At 66.0% G+C, this 17,611-nt stretch overlaps 1 protein-coding gene across 5 annotated transcripts in view; it reads right to left on the reverse strand.

Annotated features, from left to right (window-relative positions):
* TSPAN32 (tetraspanin 32) overlaps window positions 1–12,441 on the reverse strand; it is a 35,551-nt gene extending 23,110 nt beyond the window's left edge. For 2 of the 5 annotated variants that reach the window (XR_007130554.1, XM_047747404.1), the window contains exons 1-8: window positions 12,351–12,441; window positions 11,846–11,960; window positions 11,010–11,107; window positions 7,773–7,847; window positions 2,897–2,998; window positions 2,284–2,370; window positions 489–572; window positions 100–191 (exon numbers count right to left, since the gene is read on the reverse strand). Coding sequence is in view for 1 of the 5 variants with exons in the window: in XM_047747404.1 (XP_047603360.1) it covers window positions 100–191; window positions 489–572; window positions 2,284–2,370; window positions 2,897–2,998; window positions 7,773–7,847; window positions 11,010–11,107; window positions 11,846–11,960; window positions 12,351–12,425 (728 nt within the window). In the remaining 4 variants the exon portion in view is untranslated. The other 3 variants (XR_007130551.1, XR_007130552.1, XR_007130553.1) reach the window with 3 other exon arrangements.
* Between the last annotated feature and the right edge of the window lie 5,170 nt (window positions 12,442–17,611).

The following is a 17,611-nucleotide window of genomic DNA, read 5'->3' on the forward strand; positions in this document are numbered from 1 at the left end:
TGTGGCCAGGGAGCCAGCCTGAGCACCCAGCCTGCTCCACCTGCTGCCGGCCTCTGGCCCTTGGGGGGTGGGGTGGCTGGGGGCCAGGCAGGGGCCTACCTCCGGCTCAGGGTGTATTTGCCCTTGCGATCCAAGCTGCCACCGGAGCGAATGGCGAACCAGAGAAAGGAGCTGAGCAGCATCGCGTATACCTGGGAGGGAGGGGGTGTCAGCTTCGGCACCAGCAGCCCCAGGGGAGGGGTTAGCCCTGCCCCCCGAGGAAGGCCCTGGGCTCTGCAGGGCTCTCAGTGGTCTGGGGAAGGTAGAAAGGTAGGCACGGTCCCCTCCCAGATGCCCCCCTGGGGTCTGCAGCTTCCCTTCTGGCTCCCAGTGCACGGGGAGCCCTGCGGGTCCCCGAGGCCGATGACCGTGGCCTTGCATTGCGGTGGGGCATCCGTGGGTGGAGGTGTGGGAGGTGGGGAAGGGGCACTGGGGGAGGGCACGCCTACTGTGATGGCGAGGCCGGTGCCGGTCAGGGCGCAGGCGACGTTTCTGTGCATCGTCAGGAAGCTCCTGATCTCCCGCAGGCAGTCCTGAGCCAAGGGCAGCTCCTGTGACGACCGTCCTGGCGGTCCCCTCCCCACCCACGGTCAGGGGCCTCCGCCAAGGCGTGGACCTCTAGTGCCCACTTGGGGCCAAGTGCTGGGGTGATGTGCAGTGCAGCAGGGCGGGGGGGTGTGCTGGGGTGGTACGCTCCACGCCCCAGAGCTCACACACAGGAGGGAGGACATCACACACAGGCAAAAACCCGCGGGAGGGAGCGGCTTCCAGGGGACGGAAGGTTGCTGCCCCCAGGCCCAGAAGCACGTGCCTTTCTTAGGCGTCCGTGAGCCGCCTGGGCTGGGGCACGGGTCTGGCTCCCCTGGGCAGGCTGGGGCTCCCTCACTCCCTGGTCCAGGGTGAGTGGAGGGCAGAGAAAGAGCTGGGGGAGGGGCGTGGGATCCTGGGCTCTCCTAGCCTCCTGCTCCATCCTGGGCTCCCATGCCTCCCCAGGGCCTGGCCTCCACAGGGGCTCTCTCTCCAGGGAGAGGGAGGTGACGGCCCCATCTCTGAACCGCTTGGCTGGCAGCGTGTGAATTGGGGGAAGGTGTGACATTTGGGGCAGGACCCCTGGGATGTTCGGGGGGTGCTCTTCTTAAGGCTGGGATGGGGAGGAAGAGAAGGCTCGCTTGACATCGGTCCGGGCTGCCATCTGTCCACCCGTCACTGGACAGAGACTGGGCCCTCCAGCCTCCCTACTGCCACCTGGGCCTCTGCCCCAGCTGGAGTCCCAGCCCTGCTCACACCTGGGTCATGGGACTGACCGGTTGGCCTGGAGGTTGGGACCTCTGGCCCCCAGGGGCAGCTGGAAATGGTCCCAGGAGCCGTGGGCCACAACCCTGCAGTCTGACCTGGCTGCCCCGTGAGAAAATGGCCCCTGGTCAGCCCCTACTCCCCATGTGGCCACACTTCTTCCAGGGGGGCAGCCTGGGGGCCTGACCACCGCCTAGGACACCATCCTTGCCCCACCCAGGCCCATCCCAGGGAGGCTCCAGCGCCCATGCCCACCCTCTGTGGCCTTTACAGCGGGGACCCCGCCATTCTGGAAGGCACAGAGCAGTCCCTCAGCAGCTTTGCAGATGGGCACCTGAGGCCTCCTGCTGGGAGGAATGCCCTCTCAGGCCCCCTCCCGGCGTGCTGGGCCCTCCCTGCCGCACCCCTCCCCACATGCGTCCCTTCTGGGGCCAGTGGTGCTGGGTGGGCTCCCTCCCTTGCTGGGCCAGGAGCCATTTGTATCCTCCTGTCTTGATGTTGGAGGACGGCCAGGAGCCTCTCGCCCAGAGATAGGGGTGGTTTTGTTTCCCGGACAGTGGACAGCGGGGGAGGGGAGCCCGGGAGGGAGGTGGCTGGGGGAGGGTTGCAAGGGTAGCTGGGGGAGGTGCCAGGCCCCTCTCTGGGCCCTGGGGAAGAAGGGCCTTCCCTGCCTCTGCCTGCCACCGACCTCCCTGTCCCCTCCCTGGAATGTCCTTCTGGCTCCTTCTGGACTAGCCCCCTCCAGACCAGTGTCTGTCTTCCACCTTCCTTTGTGCTTCTGGAGGCTTCTGAGGGCAGGCCTGGCCTCGGGGAGCCCCAGGCTGGAGCTGGGTGAGGGGCCGAGTGAGCGAAGGGAGCATGGGGCTGAGTCCAGGAGCCCTGCAGTGGGCGGCACAAACCCGGGGGAGGCCTAGGGAGGGAGAGTGCAGGGTCCGGGCCTCCCCTCCTCACCTGTCCGGCTGCCTGCTGTCCCTGACACAGACTGGCCTCCGCGTCCCCCAGGAGGCCGAAAGGGGAGCTCTTGCCGCAGCACAGGAACTGCAAGAACACGGGGAGGAACAGGGCTGCGAGGCGGGGCCGACGGGGACAGCGCAAGGAGGCCCCCGGCGAGGGGTGCCCCGCAGAGCTGCCCCCAGAGGTCGGGCCTCGGGCTGCCTGAGGGGAGGTACGGCAGGCACCGGGCAGCCGGGCCCTCCCAGCCCCCGGGCTTCCCCCAAACTGTCCCCGCAGGCTGTCGGCCCAGCCGCTGCCCCGTGGATGGCGCACCTGCGGGCCCCTGCCTCCCGGGCTGCGACCCAGTGGCCACAGGGGCCTCGCTTCACACTGTGCCGTCACCAACCTGATGTTCTTTAGCAGTTTTGGACGAGAAACATTTCCATGTTGCTTTGGCCCCCAGGTGAGGCAGCCAGCCTGGCCCGGGTCACAGGGAGAAGACAAGAGGTCTTTCCCCCTCTTCCCGCTACCAAGAGGGCGTCGGTGGCCTGTGTCCCGGGGACCCCCTGCTCAGCGTCTGGCCCCGGGTCAGCTGACTCTGGAGGGGGGTGACAGCACCCTCCATGCTCACCGTGTCCTGAATGGCCACCAGCTGCTGCCGCGGGGTTCCGGACAAGTTCCGCACCGCCCGCTCGTATGCCAGGTCATAGATGTCCAGCACTGCATCCTCTACCTGCACCGAGAGCACCGTGGGAAGATCCCATGTGGGTGAAGCCCCTCCCTGGAGACGTGGCTCCCCGGGGTGAGGCTGGTCCCCGTGAGCCGTCCTAACAGCCCCCTCCTCCTCGCACCAGGCAGAGCCCCCCGAGGGCAGAGCCTGGGTCACTGGGGAGGCTGGTCCCCAGACTTCCACTGCGAGTACCCCTCCCAACAAGAGTGACCACCACTGCCTCTTCCCGGGCTGGGGCCGGGTTCCAGACCCCTGAGCCCTGTGGCCTGCCTCCAGCTCTGGTCTTCCGGGGCGTGGTGGGCCTGACCGAGGGAAGAGTCCCCCCGACGTCAGTCGATCTGGACGGTGGGACAGGGAAGCCGACAGCCGGGCCTGGGCAGAGAAGCCTGGAGGAGCTTCCTGCCAGGAGCTCAGCTCCCCGGTGATGGTCTAGGTCTTTTCCTAGAGCCACTGGTGCGTCCCAAAAGCCCGGGCAAGGGCCTTTGACCAAAGAAGCCACGGGCATCCGGGGCCAGCTGGGGGCAGACGAGGCAGGTAATGGGGAAGGAAGGGATTGATGGGGGGCCTGGCCGGGCTCTGCCTTAACTCTGCCTCCCGGTATCACCCAGACCTTGTTGCCTACCCCCTCCTCAGCACCTCCTTCTGCCTGTGCTCACACTGCTCCCCGTGAACCCAAACGCCCACCCTTGCCAAGTTAGTCCCCCAAAGACAAAGACAAACTGGAGTCTCACCTCCTCCAGGAAGGCTTCCCTGACTGCTCTGGCCTCAACAGTGTCCTGGCATAGGCCAGGCTTCTTTGCGCACTCCCCACCCCCGCCTTCCGAGCCTCCTGCTCCTCTCAGAGACCCTGAGCACTCACTCCCTTGCCCCTTTTCCACCTGGAACACAATGATGGCTGCTCAGGGCTGCCCTCAAGGGCCGGGGGTGAACCGATGCCCACGCCTGCTCTGGCCACTCAGGTGCTCCCCGGAAGGGGTGGCCATCCTGCTGCAGCCTGGGGGCCAGGGTCAGTGGGCCATGGTGGCCGTGGAGGCAGCCACTCCAGGGCCCCCGTGCCTCCACAGGAACCCGAGGAACTTGCATCCCAACCCCCAGCGCCCCTCTTGGCACTAAGCAACCCTCCTGTTGAGACGTTGCACTGCAAGTCATCCCTAACTGGGTCAGCTGGCGTCCAGCCAACCCACTGGGAGGTGGGAAGTGCCTTGGGCTGGAGGGCGGGCGTCAGGCTAGTGGCCACTCAAGTTTGAAATGAAGCCGAGACCACGAAGCCTCTGTGCCAGGGGAGGCTGGGGGCTGAGTAGAGTGGGCCAGGGATCGGCGGGCCTGGGGTCAGCGGGCCTGGGGTCAGTGGACCAGTGGCCGAGACAAGGAGGCCAGCTCAGACCACCCTCCTGGTTCCACCCCCCACCCCAGGGTCCTGGGAGTAGCCGGGCGCCCCGAGGCCAGCTCACACCATTGTAACGTTGGTGTAGGAACAACGTGCTGAGCTGGGGTCTGTCCCCACCACCCCAAAAGCTGGGGACACGAGCCCCCACTGCAGGCAGAGATGCAAATCCTGCAAAGCCGCGTCCCTCACCCAAGACCCCCTGACCTGGCAGTGGGGGCCAGGCTGAACTCTTCCCACGGGCCTAGGCATCTCTCCCCCAGTACCGGCTTCAGGGTGCTCTAGGAGCCCGAGTCCCTGTTTCCCCAGGAGAAAACTGGGGTGGACCGGGTGCTCTCAGAGGCCACCAGGCCCTGCCACCTCTGAGTCTCTTGCCAGGGTCCCCCTCCTTAAGCGTGACTTCCAGACCTCCAGGGGTGCCCCCTAGGATGGATTTGGAGCAACAAGGGTGGACAGTGGAAGCTGGGAAACCCCGTGAGGGGTGGGGCACCCCCTCACTGACCCTGGGGCCTGCAGCCTGGCTTGAGGCCACGGAAGAACGTGGCCGGTCCCTTCTGACTCTATTCTCCGCCCTCCCGTCTGAGGGGACGCCCCAGGCCTCGGTCAGCACCCCGTATTTCAGGGTGCCTTGGGGGTTGTTCAGAGAGATGTTGGGGACAGCAGGGGTAAACAGTCTGGTCTTTGGGCTCTCTCTGGTCACCGCGCTGCCAGCAGGACCCTGGGGAACCAAAGAGTCTGGGGCTGGGACGTATCTGGGCTGGGAGGGTTCCCGGGGAGGCCCGGAGTGGACGGAAACCCCTCAAGCCAGCCGGGATCCCCCGACATACTCCCACCGAGCTCTTCGCATGCACTCTGTCTCCGTGCCCCCTCCCCCGGGGTGGAAACTGAGGCCGGGAAGGCAGCTGGTCACATGAGGGTACCTGCGGGAGGCTGAGCCCAGTCAGAGCAGCCAAATCTCCGGTGCCCTGGTTGCTTCTGTGCCCGCAGGGGCCTGGACATGCACACAGACCTACTGGGAGGCAGATGGGGGCCCCCAGGCCTTGGACCCGGGAGGAGGCTCAGCCCCCATCTGGGGTCAGGCAAAACCCCAAGAACTGACTCCTGGGGGCCAGTCGGAGCCTGGACCAGATCAGAATGTTGTAGGGCATGGTGGCAGGCGGTTGGGACAGAGCAGAGGCCCCGCTGGGAGCTGTCTGGCTTCCACCCCTCCCCTTCTCAGAGCAGGATCCACTGCACAGCCCCTCCCCGGCAGGACCCAGGATCCGGGGCTCCAGCTATAGACACAATGTGTCAGGGAAGAGACGATGGGCTGTAGCCATCCCAGGAGAGCCACAGGAGGCCCCAGGGCACCCTGGCCGCCGTCTTGACCGGGCCCACGCACGCTGTCCCCAGACCTGGAATGGGCCAGAGCAGTGAATGGGAAAAAGGAGCCTGAAATTCCAGCCCACCCGACTCTCCTTGGGTGAGCTGCTGGCCAGCCCCACTGAGGGCCCCGGTCATTGTGTGGGGACACCAACCCCGTCCGGCCTTGCAGCAGGAGGAAATGTCATGGGGGGTGACCCCAAATGCCAGGGTGGCCGGGGGCAGTCTGGGGAAATCCTTGGGCAGGGACGGGAGAAGAGGCATTGACTCGGGGAGCTGGAGGGTGGGCTGGATCCTCCTGGTCCTCCTGGGTCCTCCTGGCCTGGTTCCACCAGCGTGACCGGGCCCCCTGCCCCCTGAGACTGGGAACCCCTTCTGCAGAAAAAGGGCATGACTGCCGTGCTCGGCCTGGTGACTCAGCCTCGTGGACGCCAAAGAGCACGAAGAGGGAGAAGCGAGGCCTACCTCTGGGCGGGGGTGGGTGGGGGGTGGCACGGGCAGCCAGGACTGGAGAGGGTAATCACACAGCTAAAAGCACACAGTATGACCCAGGCCTGGTGTCCCGACCCAGCTGCCCTCTGCGAGCCTCTGCTCCTGTAGGCCTCTCCTTTGGTGGTGGGGGACGGGGGGGTATAGGCAGCAGAGAGGCTGGGGCCGCTGGGGACTGAGACACACACGTGAGGAATCATGCTTGTCACTTGCTACTCGCACAGTGTTTTGCCAGATGCTGGACACGTTTCAGGCAGACGGGCCTTGGTTTTCCTGGGCTGGTCCTTGTGGAGTACATGGAGAAACTGAGACCCAGTGAGGGACCACAGACAGTCAGGGCAGACAGGGTCCAGCAGCAGAGCACTCCTGCCCCTCTCTGTGGTCCCTCCTGCAGGCCCTTTGGCTTCTCAGCTCACCCAGGGGGGCTCGCCTGGGTCTGGGCTCTCACAGGACCTTGTCCAGGGCTGGGGACTGGGGGAAGGCCTGTCCCTTGTCCCTTTGGCCTCAGCCAGGGGAGAAGCTGGGCTAGGGGCTGGCCCCTACTAGCCATCCTGCCAGGACCCCCCTCTCTGAGCCTCTCGGACCCTACTTCCTCTGCCCAGACAAGGGGCCTGGTTTTGACCCCCAGCCTGGGTCTGGGAAGGGTCCGGCTCCACACACGCACTGGCCAGCCCATTCCCCAGGCAGGCGCTCAGCCTCCCCTCGGGGCCCTGAATTCAGAGAGAACTTCCTGAGGGCCATGCTGGGGTCCGCGCCCGGGGCCTGCGGGCTTCGCGCCCTGCTCATATGCGGGCTCTGGGGCCTGTGGTCCTTGTGACTGAGTTAGCCCAGAGCTGGCGCCTCCCCCAGCCCCCCAGACTGGGACAAGGGCCCTCTCACACGAGTCCATCGACACCTGCTGAGCCAGGCAGTGCCCAGAGAATGGATGGGTCCACCTGAGTGGATGGATGGATGGAGGGACAGACGGACGGATGAAGGAAGGCGCCACCTCCAGCGGGGGGTCCATCCCCACCATGACCATGGGCTTCACCACCCCAGTCACCACCAACACAGAAGCCCTGGGAAGAGCCCACAATGGGGGTGGGGCCGGGAGGACAGCCTGCCCCCCACCCCCGCTGGGCTGCCCCTGCTCCAGGACTGAAGGGTGGCTGTCCTCCTGGGGACCGGACTCTGACAAGGCACAGTCAGCAGGGCAGTCCCTTCTGGGCCAGTTTCCAGAGCACTGACCCCTCTAGTCAATCCCTCAGGTCAGCTGGGACCCTCCTCCTCCAGCCCTTCATCCCCTTTCCAACTCCCGGCCAGGGCTGAGGGGCTGGGGGTGAGGGGGTCGGAGGCCTGCCCCTGCTCCCGCTTCCCTGGGACCTCCTGCCCCAGCCCCAAAGAGGCCTGGGCGTCAGGTCTCTGTGCCCCGCCTTCAGGCGGGGGACATCCCTCCAGAATGGTCTCTCCCGGGGAGAGGGGTGACTCTCCCAGCTCACAGCTCATGTACCCCTCCCTCACGTGCCCCTTTGCTGTGGGATGGGGGCAGGGCCGGGCGCTCACCTGGGTGGGGTTGTGGAATCCCCAGAAGACCACCTGTACCAGGGCACCGAACACCAGGGCAAAACACAGGAAGCCCTGGGACAGAGGAGGCGTGGGTCACAGTGTGCGGCCTGGCAGGCCACTTGCAGCCGGTCTCCTGCTGGGTCTCCTCCTGGGGCTCTGGGCAGCTCATTGGGCTGCTGGCCACACAGCCTCAGCGCCCAGAGGGCCCATGTAACCTCCTCACTGTGCCAGCTTTGTGGGGGCACCGCTGGCTGCCCCCGGCCGCATGTCACTGGTTGGGCCGACACAGCACCCCTTCCTGGCCGGTCTGCAGCCGGGGGCAGCCCGGGGCTCGGTTCTCCCCACCCAGGGGCCTCCTCACGAAGAGGGACACCCAGCAGAATCGATGACCGGTGGAGTGGAGAGATGCCTGCAGACAGAACTCTGCACGGACACGGCTGGGCAGGGCCGCACCAAGAAACCGTGCCTCTGCCTGGCACCCCGACTCGGTGCCGGCACGGGGATCTGGCTCTGCTCAGGCATGGGCAGCCCTCACCTTTTCCTACTCCCTCCAGCCGGGGTCCCTGCAGGCCTCGGTGTCCAGGATCCTCCCTCCCGCTCCTCCTCATCCCTATCCCTCCTTCCCCTCCCCCTCCTCTTCCCTTTCTCCCTGCCCCTCCTCCTCCTTCCCCTCCCTTCCTATCCTTCCTCCTCCCCTTCCCCCTCCTCTTCCTCCCTCTTCCCTCTCCTCCTCCTCCCTGCCTGGCCAAGGGCCTCCTTCTCCATCTGGAAACCATCGCTCACCACTGCCTCTAGGCTGGAGGCCCTGAGCCAGCTCAGGGGACCAGCATTTTCCAGAAATCCTTTCCTTCCCCAGGAGAAAGTGAGTTCCCTCCCCACCTCCGCCTGCCGGCCTGCAGAGGGGGCCCTGGGCCAGGTCTCCTTCGAGTCCCCAGGACCCGTGCCGCTGTGCAGGCCTGCTGGGGGCAGCTGGGCCCAGCCCCGCATTTTCTTGCTCCTTGTAAATAAAATACGTCAATAAATCAGCCGTCCCTGCCAGCCGTGCTCCGGCAACAGGAGCTGGTTCATTTCCTGCTCTGGAGGCCTGTGCAAGGCCGGAGGGGTGGGGGCGGGAAGGGCGGATGGGGGCAGCAGCCAGGTGCCCGGCAGGTTGGGAAGCGTCTCCCTGCTGGATGGCCCTTCTGGGTGTGCCTCTCCGTGTGTGCGGATACACAGACGGGCCGGCACCACAGGCCCGCAAGATGCACACGCGTGTGCGGGCCCCTGGGGGGCCATGGGTCTGGGGTCTGGGGCGGGGTCTGGGGGCAGCAGGTGGCTCCTGCCCAGAGCGGTCCGCAGGCCCTCTGGTGGGGCTGGGCGTGCAGAAGCGAGATCCCCGACGCTCCTGAGCCCTACCCACCGGCCAGGGCGGCAGGGCGGCCCCCTTGAGCATCTGGGCGGGGAAAAGCAGGCAGGAGCTGGGGGGGCAGGACAAGGCAACCGGCAACTGGGGCGCCTTCTGCCCTGGGGAGCACAGGGCTGTGACCCAGCACCATGGCGTCCCCTGGTGGCCATACTGTCGTCCCAGCACGGGCCTCTCCAGGCCGTACCTGCCCTGAGACAGCCTTGTCCTCTGCCTCTGTGCCCCTCAGGCAGACCCCAAGCCTTAGGGCTCTGCTCTAGGGGGACAGTCCGCCTACCCCGCCAGCTCCCACTGGGTCTCCCTGCCCTCCCTGACTCCCGGCCACTGGCAGGCCGCCACGGCCGGAGCCTCAGAGCCTGCTTGCGCCCGCACTGCCTGGCCCACGAGCCAGGGGGGGCCTGGTCAGGGCTGGAGCTGCCTGGTCCCACGCCGCTCCCTGAGCCCACTCCGGGCTAGCTGCCCCGGGCTACAGCTTTGGGAGGTGACTGTGTCCCCGCTCCTGCAGATGGAGACACGTCCACAGACATTTGCTGACACAGGCTGGATGGAGAACCCTGCCGGCCCTGGGGGCCCAGATGGCTGCCCTCCGTGAGTCCGGGGGCCTGGCTCAGGGGCTCGTTGGTCCGTGAGCCCCTCATGGGGTTGGGGAGAGTCGGCAGGAGCAGAGGGCTAGAGAGAGTGGGGGTCTGGTGGCTGGAAGGGGCTGAGGGAGGCTGGGGGTGGTCTGTGGAGCTGCAGGGAGACTGTGAGGCCGGGAAGCTGGAGGACTGGGGTTCAGAAAGTCTCCCTCTCCTCAAGCTCTCTGGTTCCCCTTGCAACCCAGAGAAGCTACGGTCCCACTCCCGGGGAGGCGAGAACCTCAGACGTTCTCCACTGTTGCCCGGGCCCCGGATGAAACCGGGCCGATGCCAGCATTGGCTCGCACCGCTGTGGGCGATTTGTGGACCATCTCCCGATGTACGCCTGTGGCTCGCCTTCCAGCACACCCTTCCCCGGCTTCCTGAAGGAACACGTACCCTGGACTCTTTTCCACTGTAAACCCCCAGACCCGAGTGAGGGAGACACCCGCCTCCTGTCCTTTCCGAGTCTCCCAGATGCTCCGCCTGGGGCTCTCTGTCCCTCACTCATGCTCTTGGGTAAACTCTGTGTTCACTTTCTATCCCGTGCGAAGCTGAGGGCCCTCCTGGCTGGTCCTGCGGGAGCCCTCTGGGTCCCTGAAACCGGCCTGCCTCCCTCAACGGGACTCCGTCCTGAACCTGCGAGGAGCCCCGGAAGGTGCCAGGCCGGGATGGCAGATGCCTGGGTGCAGTGGGGAACCAGGGAGTCCAGGTTCCAGTAGGGGAGGAGGGCCTGTGCCCAGAGTGGGCAAGACAGATGGGCCCTGGGGGGGCAGGGCTGGCGGCAGAGCAGCAGGAGAGGCCAGTGGGGACGAGCAGGAGTGGGGGCTACAAGGGTCCCTGTGGGGTGACACAGAGCCTCTCTCCAGCTGCAAAGGAGCAGGGTGGGCTCAGGTGGGCCCCCCGGGGCACTGCACGAGCCCAGACCTACAGGTGACCTGGCCTGCGTAACAGAGCCAGACGCTCCCTGGGCCTTGGGCAATGGCCCCCCAGGCCTGGGACGGCCTGTGCTGCCTTTCTAGCCCCCCCGGATGACGGGGTAAAGCAGGGCCTGGCCAAGGGACCCTGGTTGGGGCAGGTGGGGGGGCCCGGCTGCACATATCCTTCAGGCCTCTCTGTCAGGACACCGTGGGAGGGGCAGACTCCCTGGGCTCTCCCGCACCTGCTTCTGACCGCATCCCAGAGACTGGGGGACTGGGGGCAGGGAGCACTTACCCCGGCCATGAGGCCCCCGGCCTCCCTCACAGTGGCTACAGCCCCCAGGACGGCACCAAGCGCCAGGAGCCCAGCCAGACTGCTGGTCGTGTAGAAAGCTGGGCGGGGACAGAGGGAAGGAGGGTTAGGCGTGCCCCGACAGGGTCCCCAGTGCACAGGGCTGTATTGGAAATCCGACCCAAGGGTACACTTTGGGGGTGGGCTTCCGGGAGCTCTGAATAGACCAGGAACCCCGCTCAGGCCAGGATGGGCAGCCCACCACCCACTCCTTCTGCTCGCCATCCTCAGAGGCCGGAGGGAAGGAGGCCAGAGGCCCCGCCCCCCACTTCTGGCTATCTCAGAAACCACCAGGCAAGTGTGGGGTGCTCGTTCTTATCAGGACAGGCCCAAGACCCAAGCTTCCTGCACCAGGATTCAGGCTCCAGGGTAAAAACCCGGGGCCTAAGGGTCAGGAGGCCTGCGGCTGGGACCTCAGCCTGTCTCTCTGGGCCTCAGTTTCCCCCATGGTTGCTCTCTGAGACCAAGCCCCCAGAGTGCATCCAGGTCTGGGCCCTTTTGTCCCAGAGCAACCCCTCCAGGATATCTGGGACATCTGGATGCCACCTGACACTCCCACCTGTCCCCAGGCTCCCAGAATGGGATGGGGCTGGGACCCAGACCCCTGGCTCTGCCCAGTGCAGAAGGCTGCCAGGGTGGCCCTCTCTGTCCCCATCCACTGCCTGACCAGCCCAGCTCCTCTAGGAGGCCTCCATCTGCCCAGCCTGGAATGCCTCCCAGGCTGCCTTTGCCCTGGAAGCCCCCTGACCAGCAGGAACACCTGACTTGACTTTACTTACCCCAGCGGTGCATGGCCTCGTAGGGGGTCCTGTCTGAGGATGCGTGGCCGATGACAGCAAAGTGGGCCCCGAAGTAGGTGAGAGCCGCCAAGGTGGCCACGGACAAGCCCAGGAGCTGGGGGTGGGGCAGACCCAGAGTGTGGGGGCAGGGCCGGACACAGAACGAGGCCCGGAGAGCAGGGTCCGGGTCTCCTGGGTCCCTTGACCAACCTCCCTCTGGCTTCATGGTCTCCCTTGAGACGGGCTCAGCATCGTCTCCTCCGTCCTGTGCCGGCCGACACGGGTTTACCCGCCTCCCCGGTCCTGTGCCGTCTGGTGGGGCCCACGGACACCCTGCCCAAACAGCCACCTGCCAGTGGCCCACCGCCAGGGGCCCCAGATGCATGTCCCTGGGGCAGGGTGGGGACAGCAGGGCCAGGTGTGTCTGTGCAGACCACAGCACTAGAAGTCCACGGACACAGCCCCCCACCACCCCCACACCCCTCCCACCCGGCCGGCCTGTTACCAAGACAAAGAAGCTGGTGACCAGCATCTGGCATTTGGCGACCCTGACCCGACTCCAGGGCCCCATGGTGGCCATCTCTTCTCCTTTCTCCTCTCCCCTCTCCTCCCCTCCTCTCCCCGCCCCTCCCCGCCCATTGTGGTTTCCAGCTGGGTGGGGGCCTCAGCCACAGCTGCCTGCCCGGGAGGTAGGCTGATCTCTAAGTGTCGGCACACCCGGGGAGCTGAGCCTCTGGCTGCCCCGGAAGACGGAAGACGGGCAGGAAGGCAGGGAGGGCAGTGAGGCCAGCTCCTGCCACCCCCTGAGGTTCCAGCCATGGCCCAAGGCACAAGGACCTCTGAGGGTATGAGCCCCCTCCCCGAAGGGCGCTGCTTTGCTCTTGGTGTGGCTCCCAGAGCACATCCTGGGAGGAGGTGGGTGGAGGTGGTGTGTAGAGGCCAAGGGGCCCGGGTAGGGGGTGAGCTTCTCGTCCCGGGAGTAGGCAAGCAGAATCCTGCCCAAGGCTTGATCCTTGGAGGAGCTGGGAGACAGGCTCGATTCTGAACGTCACTACTGGAGTATCATCTTTGAAAACACCATCAGAAATGTTCTGTGACGACAACATTTTGGGAGAGGTCATTTGGAGCAGAACCGTCTGGAGGGCACCAGGGTGGGCCAGAGCCCTGGGGCCGTGTGCCTGGGTGGGCCGCCGAGGGAGGCTGTGTCAAAACACGAGTCTGTCATCCAATTAAACCATGCAAACCCAAGGAAGGGGCAGGCAGTAGACACAGATGTGTGTGGGTCTCTGTCCCCCGGAGAGGACATGCAGTGAAGTAGCTGTCTGGGTCCAGTTTGGGCCGGTTTGGACTGCCTCGCCCCTGCTGTGGTCCTTGGGGCGGCAGCAGCTGCCAGGGGGGCAGGGGCTCACCTCTGGCTGCAATCGCTCCCCTTCTGTCACCTTCTGTCACCTGTGCTTCTCACGTGGGGTCCTCTGGGGGGGAAGTGCTCCAGATAGCTGTAGGCGAGGTGACCCCTTGACCTTCTAGGAACCAGCAGCTCTGGCCACCTCCTCCCACCCCCTGTCAAGAGCCAGAGCAGCTGGGACCCCTCATCGAAGCCAGTGACCCCAGGCCCCTCCCCCCGGTCCCAGGAGACCCCACCTTGGGTAGGCAGGGGCACAAGGGGGTCTCTGATGGCAGGTGCCTGTGGACTGGTCCAGGTGGAGGCCAGGTGTGACCCAAGGGGTGGCCAGAGTGAAAGTGGGGGACCCCGGATACGACAGGGCATGGGCTATGAAAGCTGGCCAGCCCAACCCTCTGTCCGTGGGGCCGAGCTGCTTGCCAGGGTCTGCCGCACGTGACTGTGGCTCTTCTCCAACTTCAGTGAGAAGGACAGCGCTGGGCAGCCTGTTCCGGTGCAGTGAGGAGACCCTGCCCGCGGCCAGCCCCCCAGGCGCCTCTGCACAGAGTCTGGAGGGAACCTTGCAGAGCCAGAGCTGAGCTGGGCCTGGGATCGTGTCCCGTCCCCACCAAGCATGCACCGCGCACCAGGCACTGTGCCCGGGTGGCCTTGCGTGTCCTCCAAGAGCAGCACAGCATCCTTCGTGGGCAACAGACAAAGCCCAGCCCCTCTAAAACCTGGGCCTCTAATCACGGCCCCTTCTCCCCATACCCATGTTTGCCCCGGTGAACCCCCACCCCCTCGGCTGAGCCATGGCCTTCCTCTCCAGCCCCCGGCAGCCCAAGAGAGGACACGCATCTGGAGGGGAAGGCTCTGGCCCTGCCCGGCTACCAGTCCTTCAGCCACATGCTGACCTTCCCTGGGCGCCTGGGGTGGCCACCCACTCCTGAGGGCTGCGCTGACCCATGGGAGCTGCGGGGCCCGAAAGCATCAGGCCAGTCCCTGAGGGGCCGGCCCAGGGGGACCCATGCCCGCCTGCCCCCTCAGACCGTGTCCTGAGGGTCAAGCCCCACACCAGCTGGTCTGGGCTGCCTCCTGTTTTCTTCTCCACGGAAGATGGGGGGCTTCCGCGTGCCCGAGCGTGCGCGCACGCGCGTGTGTGTGTGTGTGCTTGCACACATGTGTTCGCATGTGTGATATGTTACTTTTGGGCCAGCAAACTCCTTTCTCCTTCCTCTCCCCAACCTCATCCAATAATGGACTGGTTCACCGGAAAGTGTTTGTCCCCAGAGCTCACTGCAAGTTCTCCCCATGGCCACGGTGGGGTCCCCAGAGAGCCCATGCGGCGACACCATGCTGGACGGTAGCCCACCCTCTCCCATGGACACCCGGGGGCCCGGGCTGGGCTCATAGCCAATGGAGTAGAGGAGCAGGTGACAGAGATAAGACACCTGCCGGCCTGGAGAGTCCCAGACACTGCAGGGATGTGCCCACGCAGAGGGGAGCCCCAGACCCGCCCCTCAGGTGCGGCTCTCACAACCACTTCCCTCCTGGGGCCGCGGGATGGGAGGCTGCCCCTGACACGCACCTCAGCCAGGTGAGCAAGGCCGGCGTCACGGGGACGAGTCAGGGGCAGAGCACGAGCCTGGAGGCGACTGTGGGGAGGGCACTCCCCCTGGAGTCCTCCTCCCAGACCCACAGCCCAGTCTGACCGTGACTCACACACCAGACAACCTCCAACGGAGGGGCATCCAGTGTGCCTGTCCTGTCCCCCTCAGAACTGTCCGGGTCACCACAAGCTGTCACAGACATGAGGACTCAATGCCCCGGTGCCCTGGGTGGGAACCTGGGACAGAAACAGGCTATTAGGGAAAACTCGAGATGTTCGGAACAGCACGTGGACTTCAGTGGACGGTAATGGGTCAGAAGCCACTGATTCACTCTGCCACGTCCCAGGCCCATGCCTGATGTCAGCTCAAGGGCAAGCTGGGCGCAGGGTAAGTGCAAACTCTGTGTACTACTGTTGCCGCGTTTCTGGAAGTCTACAGCTCTCCTGCAATACACTGTGTCCCGAAACGTGGCTGCATCCAGCAGCCCAGCCTCACAGCACAGAGGGGAGCCGGCACTGCCTGGCCCCTCCAGTTGCCCGCCCACCCGCCGGCTCTGCACCCCCGGCCCCCACCGTCCATCCCCTCGGTCCCTCCCGCGCCCTCTCCTGCCATTAACCCCGCAGTGCTTCACAGCTCCCTCCTGCCTGCGGCCTCAGCTTGCCCAGGAGCCCAGGGAAGGGGATGCTGGCCCTGTAGCGGACCCTTCCCTCTTGGAGGTCGTTCTGCCTGGTCCAGGAGGCGGCAGCCTCTCCCCTCCTTCCTGACAGCCGCTCAGAGGGAGGTCTGCGAGGGGTGCGCCCGCTCCTCCATCAGAGATCAGCGGAGGCCGGGGGTGGGGGGCGGCAGTGTAGGCTTCCCCACCCAGGGAGAGGGGCAGGTCAGTGCCTCAGTTCCCCCGGGGGCACCGTGAGCTCACCAGCCCCGTGTGGGGGCCTCTGTCAGCTAGGCCGATCCCCTGCGTGGGGCTGAGTCCCGGGAGCCCTGTGGGGGCCACATGGGGACCTGAACAGCCTGTGGCCCTCTCTCTGCCCTTTGCCCCAAATCTGACATTTTCCCCAGCAGCCCTGACATGTTCCCACCTGGGGCAGCTTTCCCGAGCCCGGGGCAGGGCTGGAGGCTCTCCGTCCTGACTGGGTTAAGTCTGGGCCAGCCGTGTGCACTGCGTCAGACCGCACAGCCCAGGGAGCCCCGCTTCCCCCAGAAGTGCCCCCGGGCTTGCAGGGTACACCGTGGCCCAGACACTCCCTAGCTAGACGCAGGCTCAGGGCTCCGGGAGCGGCTCTGTCTCCCCTGAGACTCTGGAACAGAGACTGTCCTGACCGTGAAGGGTTGGGATGGGGCCCAGGGAGGGGTTGAGGGGCTCCATCTGCTTCCCGAGTGCCAGGGTCAGACTCTGGAGGGGTCTCCCTCCCGCTGAGCAGCCCCAACAGCACCCCAGTGTCCCTGACCAGGCTGCCTGGCCGCTGGGCTGGGACTTGGTGTCCAGGGACCGAAGGAGCAGACACGGGGCTGAGGGGGACAGGGTGTGGGAGGAGGACGTCCAAATCCCCCAGGACCTCCCTGGGTTGGCAGGGGAAGCGGGCGCAGGAGCCAGCGGGCCCCACCCTGGGCTCAGGCCTCACCAAGGAGTGTGGACGGGACCCTCTCGCCTCTCCCCTGGTGGTCCCCAGGCCCCTCTTCCTGACAAACACTTCCAGCCCACTCCTGGAATTTTCTCTAACCCGTGCTAAGAGGATGCCCAACACCCGCCTGTCCAGGGAGGCACGCACGTGCCTCGGGGCCCAGGGAGCACCCCGTTCGTGGCCCGGCCCCACTCAGGCTGCAGCCTCACATGCTGGGGTGTCCCCTGGACGGGCCACTCTGCCTCCCAGAGGCAGGGGCCCAGGGCCAGGGTAGAGCTGACAGCCGAGGGAGGAGTCGGAGGACACGAGGTGGGGAATTTGGGGGGTGGGCTCAGTGTCAGCACCCCACACACCGGAGGCTATGCCCCCTGCCCCGATTCAGGGCCCCAGCCCCGCCCTGGATGGTGGTTAGCTGAGGGCGTGAGGTTGCGGTCCAGGACGTCCCGATCATCCAGGACACAGTGAGAAGGTCTGCAGACCGGGAAGGGGGGGCTTCCAGGAACCGCGTGCAGGGGCCCTGACCTTCGGCTTCCAGCCCCCAGACCCACGAAAAGAGACCTGTGTGGGGAAGGCCTGCCTACAGGGTGGTCTCGCGGCGGCCCCAGGCCGACTAACCCGCATCCATCCCACACTCACCTCCGGCGTATTGATCAGCCCTGAGCCGGTTCTGGGAAAACCAGTGACCCCAACAGACGTGACCCAACAGTCTCGTGGGCCCGTCTGGAGGGGTGGGAGGCCCTCAGTGGAAGGGGCAGGGAGGGCCGGGGAACGCAAAGGCCAGGCAGAGGTCCTGGGGGTAGAGGCTTAGGCGTGCAGGAGTGGTGGTGAGAAACCTGGGAGGCGCGGTCACCTCCTGGGCGGGACCCCTGCCCAGCCTTCACCTGGCTACATGACACACAGTTTGGAAAATGTTGGGGACCCTCCAGGTGGCAGGGGGGATAGGAGAAGAGCGGCAGGAGACAGTGGAGGCCTCAGGAGGTCGGCGGGCAGCTGAGCACCCACTCTGAATGCCCACCCCAGAGGCCAGCTTGGTGGGCAGGAGCACGGGCTGGCCTGGGGGGCCCCTTCTGTCTGGGAATCTGCCCGTCCCACAGCGCTGGCATGGGGCCCGGTGGCTGCAGAGGTGACCCCTAGCCAGCTTTGGCCAAGCACA

This window comes from Lutra lutra, chromosome 10, assembly GCF_902655055.1.
Source record: "Lutra lutra chromosome 10, mLutLut1.2, whole genome shotgun sequence".
In the NCBI taxonomy this organism is placed as follows: domain Eukaryota; kingdom Metazoa; phylum Chordata; class Mammalia; order Carnivora; family Mustelidae; genus Lutra; species Lutra lutra.